The 10,110-nt window shown below is 28.7% G+C and overlaps 1 protein-coding gene across 11 annotated transcripts in view; it reads left to right on the plus strand.

Moving 5' to 3' along the window:
- Nucleotides 1–10,110, plus strand: part of LOC107456523 (uncharacterized) — a 59,312-nt gene extending 49,202 nt beyond the window's left edge. For 4 of the 11 annotated variants that reach the window (XM_071183439.1, XM_043045637.2, XM_071183444.1 and 1 more), the window contains 3 exons: nt 3,123–3,248; nt 6,885–7,032; nt 9,660–10,110. In XM_071183439.1, the coding sequence (XP_071039540.1) occupies nt 3,123–3,248; nt 6,885–7,032; nt 9,660–10,021 (636 nt within the window). In that variant the 3' untranslated portion in view covers nt 10,022–10,110. The remainder of the gene's footprint in view (nt 1–3,122; nt 3,249–6,884; nt 7,033–9,659) is intronic. The other 7 variants (XR_011637283.1, XR_011637282.1, XR_011637284.1 and 4 more) reach the window with 3 other exon arrangements.

Raw genomic sequence — 10,110 nt, forward strand, 5'->3', positions numbered from 1 at the left:
GATGTAGAAATATAAAATATTCGAAGAATATTTGTTTTTTAAAATTAAAAGCAGTTGTTACCGTTTTAACCTATTTTAAACTCATAATAAAAATCTCCTTTGTCAATACACAGGCAATAAAAGATACTCAATCAAATAATATGTTAACAAAATTAGAATTGACATCATTTCTTAACATAATGATGCTCATGAGATCACAATATTACTGCAGCCAGTAATGTTTCCAAACTTCCCAAACAGTTTCGAAACATTAAAAACTGCTTCTAGTTAGTAGAACTACTAGCAATCTAAAATTTGAGCTGTTATTGATGCTTATCCTCAAAGACTATCAGAACTTTTAAATTTTATTTTATCTTTTAAATTTTATTGTTAAAATATTCTGCGCATTTATTTCAAGCCCAACAAGGCATTCCAACTTAAACGGATTTTAAGAATTAATAAATAGAATTTAAAGTCTAGAATTCAGTTTTTTATTTTCAATTATTTTAATTGTGGCTACTCATATTTATAGCTGAAATATGATAAGTAGCTTACTAGAGCATCACTAAACATTATGATTCTGAATAGAAATAAGAAATTGTAAAAAATGCTAATAAATTTTAACAAGAAATCGGCATTTATAAAACGCTACCATATTTTACTTTCTAAAAACTGCTTGTAAAATTTCAAACATTTATTTGTGTTTATATGGATAGACAGGCTTACAACATTTAAAAATTATGTATAAGGTATAGATTTGAATATCATACTAATGAGCCAAGTTCAATTTAAAAAATCAGTAATGATAATGCTATAAATTATTTATTTATTATAATAGTAGTAAATAAATTATTGTGTTCGGTGAGAATTGTAAATAGAACCATTGAAATAATTTTGGAAGGACACAGTATACATTTGTTACTAAAAAAACAAAGATTTTGAATTAAAATATTTTAATTTCTTAACTGTTCAAAACTTTGTGCATTTAATGAAAAAAAAAGTCTAAAATATTAAAAATGTGCAAAAAACTTAATTTCTTCACAAAATCAATCAATCTAAATTAAAAATCGCAAAAAAAATATTATTGTGCATTATAAATGAAGAAAAAAACTAAAAATAATGTGATCAACATGAAATAACATTGACATAGCAGTCTAAAACAAACACCCAAAAATTATTAGAAAACGAGATAACCTTGAAACAAAGAAATTAAATAAATAGAAAGTGAACAACGAAAGCGAACTCAAAACATAAGAATTTTCTTTAATCATCAATCTTAAAACACTAACTTATTCAACTTAACCTTAAATTTTTCATTTACTCTCAATATAAGAACTAATATGCAAGAAAACTAAATTAGAAAGACTCACCTCTTTCATGATTTTTCTTTATTTGTTGCATGATCGAACAAAACGGAACTTACGAAGTTGAGAAATCACTTTCTTTTTTAGAAATAATCACTACGAAAGCTCGAAACTTTTTAAAATCATAAGAATACAATGGCTATTAACCAAACCATAAAATGATTAAAACTTCGGCGAGTTTAAATGCAACATTCAACAAAAGTGATCTCTTTTATTGAAATATTCAATTTTTGGTCACATCATCATACGAATTTTTGGTCACATCATCATATCTTCGGTTATAGATACAAACGAACCATTTTTAACAACCATTTTCAAACAACCATTTTTAAAACTCAGGCATTAATAGTTATTCGTTCTTTTTTTACCAAATAATGCATGACAAACAAGTAACTAAACGTCATCAAAATTCAACAGCAAACAAATAGCATTTCTTGTAAGTATTACAAAGCTTTTATGAAGCAAAAGACTATAAGATCGTTTTCAACGAATTGGTCACAAATCAATGAATTTAATCTTGTAAAATATCTTTTACGAACGATTATAGATTCAATTTTAAGTGAGAACATCAATTCCTAAATATAAACCACTCCTTGGAAGAGAAAAAAAAAAAAAACATGCGCGGACGATTAAAAGATGACGGCTGCTGTGGTTCAAGTTTGATTTAAAAATCGTTTGCTTTTTTCAAACAAATATCAATTAGATGTTTATTCTTTTAAATGATTTTCATCGATTGACAATCTCTTCATTTACATTTTTATAAGTTGTAAAATTAAATTTAAAGCTTTACACGAATTATTATAATTTTTTTTTTGCATTTAGAATTTTATGAATTATTTTTTGCGTTATCACAGTAATAGTAATAGAGACTTTTAAGTGATATCACAAGACAGAGTAACATCAAAGTCACATTATGATTTCCTTTGAACGAATTCAGATTTGATCACTTTTGACTTTTTTATGAATAAGGTGTATTATGGAATAAAAAAACTAACATTCGATAATTAGTTGCGATAATTCGAAATATTGACAAATAAACTTGTGGAGAAAATGACCATGCACGCCGTTTTATAGGCAGTAGGACTGCAGAGTTGAAATTTGATACGCTGAAAAGGGACAGTTTTGTTGATGAAAATGAGTTTTGAAATTCTAATTTCTTCCTAGGTAAATGAATTTTGAAATATTTTTTACGAGAATTTTTTTCACTTTCCCCCCCCCCCTTTTTTTCAAACTTTAAATGGAATATATCCATTGTTGTCGAAAACTTATTTATTTTACTTTTTTCTGAGATTTTCATTTTAACAGCTCCCGTTTGACTTCATATCAAATGTAACAAAAAAAAAAAAAAATTATAAGATATAAATCGTATCATTTCATTCACATCGAAATTTTTCAAAAATATAAGTCTCAAGAAAAGTAAGAACCATTTCTAATTTGGACTGTTATACAATATAAGATTAACGTTATAGATAGTAAACAAGTAAAATTACTTCTCATCCATTACTTCTTAAAATTGCTCTTTTTTTTTTCTTCAAATGTAGGTAATTGTTCATTTCCTTACGACTGACATATTAACAATTTTTTTTTAATTACAATTATGATAACTTTATATTGTATAAACAAAATGAACTTTCACTTAAAAAAAATATAAAATTTTAAGAGAAAAAAAAAACAGAGATGAATTAGAGGTCAATGAGTGAAACAAGCAGGGGGCGAAGTCTCGTAATTTTATATTAAAGTACTGTTTCCGTATAATTTATACCTTTTGTTTTGTTCCAGTCAGCCTCACGCCGTGTTGGCTTGTATTGCTCAAACTGCCAAACGTCGAATACCTCTTTGTGGCGAAGAAACAACCAAGGCGAACCAGTTTGCAATGCTTGCGGATTGTACTACAAACTACATAAGGTATGAAAAACATCAAATATATTTTTCAATTTGTTTTTCTTTCTGATGTCTATTAGATTAATCGATTCTGTATTGGCTAACGTAAAACACAAATGATTTAATGTTCATCCTACCCTTTGGGAAAAATTTGTACTAGGTCAAAACATAAGTATAATTGTGGAAATTTGCTGCAGTTTAATATTAAGTTGAATTAATCCTAATCTTAAGTTGAACCATGTTTCCGTTGAACAGCATATAGTGTCCTGTAGTTCAGTATCCTGTTAGGGTTTTTTAGGTAGCACGGTAATCTGGCTAAATTTAACAATCTACTAAGCATAAAATAACTTCGTACGATATCATGATTCAATCGATTAGAGCTGCGTTCCCCAACCCCCGGTCCATGGATCAAATGGTACCAGGTCGCCCATTTCATTGAAACTGAATTTAAATTCCTAGGTTTATATCACAAATTAAAAATAAATCCCAAATTAAAAATAGTTCCATTAAAATTGTATTTATTTAAAAAAAAAAGGGGTCCGAAGATAGTGACATAAATTTTTTAATGTTTTAAAAAGAAAGAAAGAAAACCACTGCAACTATTTTCTCTTTCAATTAGTTTTAATAAAAAAAAATCAATCATCATAACTAAGTAGTATCACAAATAAAACACGAAAGCGCGGCGCGAAAATTTACATTGGAACTATTGAAGAACTTCGTCTTCTCTCTCGATCGTGGTTAAAATGTTAAATCACTTTATATTTATTTTTTGGTGTAACTGTATTTTATTTTTAAGGCATGTTTAATTACAATTAAATTAAAATTAATAAATCTAAAATATAATATATTATATAATATAAATATAATATATAATTAGAATATATAAATAGAATATATATAAATAAAATATAATCTAAAATATAAACAATCAACGTGCGTCCTCCCAGCGGGCTGCGGTAAAATTATCAAAAACCATAGTACAAATTAGCTGAAATCTCAATAAGATGCTAACCTTAACAAATTGAACCATATTTATGTTGAAGTTGAGCCATAATATGGTGTAATCACACTGAGAGATGGATTAATTTGGGCGATAATAAGGTTCAATTAAGCAGCTTATTTAGATTACAGAAGGTTTCAATATGTACTACATCAGTGATTCTCAACCTGTGGGGCGCGCCCCCCTAGGGGGGCGCGAGCACACTAGAGGGGTGGCGCGAGAATATTCAAGAGAAAATATTATTTAAAAAAATTGATTAACTGTATAAAAGGAAAGCGCACATACACATAGAAAGCAAAATACATTTCGACATATTTAATAACTTATTAAAGTGAAACAACTTATTGAATCAAAACTTAAGGTAGGGAGCCAAAAATGGCTTTACTTTGAGGATTTTTCCTAATTTTCTGGTTAAGTCTGTGTGGCTGAAATTTTTTTTGTAACATCTGACACCTATCTGTAATATATATCACGCATACCTTTAATTGTAAAATAAAATTTCATTTATTTTGTAATACAATTTCGAAATTGTAGCTTCTGCGCCTTAGGTTTCCCACAGGTTCCAAAGGTGAGCCATATATTGAAATCACTTTTTCACTTACTCAAATTATCCTTAGAAAAAACATTTAGACTGGCAAACGTCTTTTAAAAAGGCACTTTAAGTGTCTTGTTGGTAGGAACAAGTTTCCCGATTTTGAAAAAGATATTTGTTTTTTCAGAGTGTATAATTTGTTTATTGATTTTACATTGATAGTTCTTGTGTGAAGTCACTAGCGATTCTTTTAATCTTTATTACTGAGTNCCACGGCAACGAGTTGGCTGACACTCTTGCAAAGAAGGGACTAGACCATCCAGTCCCCTCCACCTCAGAGCTTACATACCTTGAACTTTTTGCAAGGCAAAAGGCCCAGAACAAACAAAAGTGGCTGCTTCCACCTATTCACTACTGGTATAAAGCAAAAAGACCAGAACTCTCTCTATCTCTCCCTGGTGACAGGCAAACCAACACCTGCCTATCCCGACTGGCCAGTGGACACCTGAAAAGTCTCACATTTTCTGCAAATCAAAAGATCTTTCCTCTTTGCCCTAAATGCCAAGAAAACCAGGCATCACCTGAGCATATCTTGATCTGTTTAGGGCTGGACTGGAACGATATTCATTCCTCTCCCATTCTGGTCTCGGATTTTCTCAATATCAACGGATTCATTGATCTGGCCTGACCCCGTCAGACAAGATGGGAATTAGCAACAACAACAACAACAGTTATATATATATATAACTAAAGTAGTTAATGTAGATATAGCGTACATTAACTACTTTTGTCCTATAACTTTCTTTCGTCTGTGAAAAACATCACTTCACTGTTAATGTTGCTGTCTTCCTTACAAAAAACAATACATTATATTTATGGGGAAGACAAAATAAAAAGTTCTTCGCATTGTTTTTTGATTGTTGCCCAAATATTGACAAATATCTGTTGACCATCCTTAGGCAATGCAGTTGTCGCAAAAACCTATTGTTATTTTTCTCTTAAATTTAGATTCTTAGAATGAAACTAATTTTATTGTCATCATTTTACTGTAAAAAAAATATTTATGCATTAAAAATATATTAATTATAATCACTCTCTCAAAGTTTAAGACTGATCTAGGGCTGTTAAGGTGATAACTTTAATGCAACACTTACTTAAATTTCTCAGTTTTCCATTTTTAAAAATTTTTTATTTTTGCATACAAAAAAAAGTGAAAAAATGCAGCGTTCTTAAAAATGATTATATCCAAATTCGTTTAGGAAATAATTTAATTTGCTTTTTTATATCTCTCGTCAGCAAAGTACGAATAACAAAGCATTATTTTTCTTAAAAACATTATTTTTGTTAAAAACAAAATTAAAACTATTATTAAATATAATAAATTATTAATTAATAAACTATTAATTAATAAACTATTAATTAATAATTTATTAATTGATATTTTATTAATTAATAATTTATTAATTGATAATTTATTAATTAATAATTTATTAATTAATAATTTAAATAATTAAAACTATTATTAAATGTTTTACTAGTAAATATTTTTTGCTAGTAAAATATTTCTTGACAGCAGTTCCTCAAAACACTAACCGATAATTATTTAATTCTGTATATTAATTTATTATCACCGAGGGCAACTTTTGTTTTCTTGATTATCATTTAATGTTATTGATTTAGTGTTTTGATATGTAATAAATGATGATACATTATTTAATGCTTTTCATTAATTCCTCGAAAGATTTGCTTAAATTTAAAAACGCATTTAATTATAAATATCTTTTACGACAATGAGTTTTATAAAATTTCCTGAAACTTATTCTTTTTGAGTTTTCGAAAGCTTTGTAGATCATTAATAATACATTTTCAGAAAAAAATATCGGGTCAGGTTTGAAGTATTACATAATTACAAAAAACCATAGTACAAATTAGCTGAAATCTCAATAAGATGCTACCTCAACAAATTGAACCATATTTATGTTGAAGATGAGCCATAATATGGTGTAATCACACTGAGAGATGGATTAATTTGGGTGATAATAAGGTTCAATTAAGCAGCTTATTTAGGTTACAGAAGGTTTCAATGTGTACATCATAATTAAAAGTTGAACATTTCTTTTTTTTTTAGATGAACCGCCCATTGACCATGAAGAAAGACAACATTCAAAGGAGGAAGAGAAAACCGAAAGCATCTGAAATGAGGAACGAACACGATCAGAACACAAAATCAGCGTGGCAAGGAATCAAACAAGAAATGGTCAAGCAAGAAGTTTTGGGTACGATAACACTTAAATCGATCATTAATATGTTTACAAATTCAGTTGAGATTCTTATTAAATGCACTCAAGACATAAATATGTTTACAAATTCAATTGAGATTCTTGCTAAATGCACTCAAGACATAAATATGTTTACAAAATCAATTGAGATTCTTATTAAATGCACTCAAGACATAAATTCTCCACTATTAATGCTGAAAAATGTTGACAAAACGCGTTTCGATTATGGAATCTTTTTTTAAAATTTAAAAAAATATAATTTGCCGTTTTAATGATCCCAATTGGCTGTTGTTCGTTGCTGTTTTACTTTTTCCTTTTGCGTATTTTGAAGATTGTGCTGACAAGCCCAAGCTATGGTTTAAGTTGAGAGCTGTATCAACTAAATTTAAAATTTAGCCACACTTATGCAAAACCTTCATTGAAAATTTCGACTAAAGAACGCGTATTGGGTATTGGAAGAATAGGAAAGGCCTTTCCATTAATCGATATGCTTTTTTATGAAGATACCTAGCTATACCGTATACTTTACGAATCAATAAAAAACTCGCAATTTTTAACTGAAAACTAGAAGTTTTTTTTCTCAAAATTTCTTCTGGCATTGATTTTAAGAATCCAAAATTACCGTTGAAGAATCCAAAATTACGAATTTAAAAAAGTATTTCTAGTTTTAAGATACTCAGTGTATGTTAATTAATTTAAAGAAACAAATCATGAGTCAGAAATTATGGTAGGTGTAAAATTGATAGGAATGTATATTAGTAAAGTGAAATATGGCGATAAAAAAAGAGAGAAAAATACGACCGTATACAACGAATTTGGTGATTACAAACTTGGGAATACCATATTTGGAATAAAATTTGACTAATTGCAATTAAAGAAAGAATTTTCTTTGAAAAACATATTTATTTATTTGTTAAGTGATGTATGGTTAAGAGAATAATTTTAAATTAACAAATGGAGTTCCGTAACCAGAACAATTAAACTTTCATTTTGTTTTTAATTTAAATGTTTCTGCAACGTTGTAAATTGTCAATTGTAGTCTCACTGCATTTTGTTCAAATCATGATTAACATACTAAAAAAAGTCTTTTAGATAAATTGTAGCTAAAGCATGTCGATATTTATGTTTCTATGATCATGTGAGGCGGCATTGAGGAAAGCAAAGGGGAAAAAATTGTCACTTATTTTTTACTTAATCAATTGAGTCGTTTTATTGTAAATTGTGTTTTCTTTTAATTTAATATAACTTTTATAATCGAAGTTATTTTCACTTTCCGTAAAAATCACATAACAAAACATAAGTTAATTCTGTTACTGTAGTTAATATAGTTGATATTTCTATACAATTCTACTGGGTTATGAATGGCAATTCCTTTATTATCAACAGAAAATTTTTTAAGTTGTCATTTATTTAAAATTTAAGTCAGAAATTTTTATATTAGTGAAAATAAAAAAAAAAACTTAGAAAGTATTCACTTGAAAGTTCCCGTGTCTAAAAATTTAAAATAAATAAAGAAGCCTTAAAATATAGTGAATACAAACAGTGATTTCGTTCAATCATTTTGCGATTATCCGCGATTTTACCCCCCCCCCCCNCCCCCCCCCCGATTCCATGAATAATCAAGATTTCACTGCATTTCAATAACCGGAACAATAATAACATTCTAAAATTGATCTTCCAATTTCTCGTTTTCATTTCCGCTTAAATAGTGAAAAGTAAGATTTAGTGCCCCCAAAACTGAAAGCGGCTATACTGCGCACAAGCTAAAAAGAGTGTTTTAAAACTAAATTTGAAAGAAAGATAAAATGAATAAAATAAGAGGAAGAGATATTACCTATGAGATGGAACCTATATTTAACCAAAAATATAATTTTAAAAAATTAAGCGTTTACAAGGATACAAATCGAACCACCCCAATAAATTACAACCAATTCAGTGTATCATTCTTAAACTCGTTTAACGTTACAATAATACAATGTTAATTATATATTTTTAAAAAAAATACGGTGCAATTTATGTGCACCACCACTTATCTCATTGTTTAGGAAAATACTTCAAAATATTTAACATCTCATTATGGTTCCTTGCAGTAAAACAAATCATTTCAGCGCACAATTTCTCTCATAGGATTTAAATATGAGTAATTTGTATTCACCAAAATTTTTTTTTATCGTAAGGTTGGATGGTGCAAGCGACAAAATATTCAAAACTGATTCATCGAAAATTCAAGATTTTATTTGTTTGGCATTTTTGTATAAGCTACATATTATATATTTATTTTTTTTCTCAAAATTCAATTCTAAAAATTTATTTTAGAGTTCAAAACATAATGAAAAGAAAAAGAAACAGTTGCCAAGTGCTGTGATAGCTTTTTCGAAATCTACCACAAGTCACTTATATTGTTTTTTTCAATTTTATGGCAGAATAGCTCATGCATTTTATAGGGGTATGAATATGATTTTGACAGCGTATTAAAACTTTTCAGACATAAATAATTTTCTTTGAATTTTTTTGTTTATTGATCTGCATCGTTACTTAAAATTTGAATAGTTTTCACTAACGGAGTTATTGTAAATAAAAATATATAACAATGGCATTCATTTTACCATTTGTTTTTCTTTCAGAAGACAATGGATTCACTTTATCACCAAAGCCGAGTGAAGCGAGTTTACTTGCTCAGAACATTTACTATTATCAAAGCACTGCAACTTCCACTCCCAGATCTTTACCAATGTTTGTGAGTGCCAAAGATTTCTCCAAGAACCAAATCCTGCACCAGTCTTTAAGTCAACCCATTCTGCACAGTAGCCTGCCATTTCTTTTGCATCACAGTCAAACAGGAGACACGCCAGAAACCGAACTACCCTCACCCAGACCAGATTCGAACCCAAATTATCCAGTATCTTCCCCGCATGGCGGAGTGTCGTTGCATAATCAGACACTCGAAAGTCCTGGAGACTTCGAAAATGAAACTATGCTTCAATGACTAATGCTCAATTCCCGACTAAGGGAAATTTTTGTTAAATCGTTTATGTTAAAGTTGTTATGGAATATTAAAAATAGTTTTAACAGTCA

The sequence above is a fragment of the Parasteatoda tepidariorum genome, chromosome 7 (assembly GCF_043381705.1).
Source record: "Parasteatoda tepidariorum isolate YZ-2023 chromosome 7, CAS_Ptep_4.0, whole genome shotgun sequence".
NCBI lineage: Eukaryota > Metazoa > Arthropoda > Arachnida > Araneae > Theridiidae > Parasteatoda > Parasteatoda tepidariorum.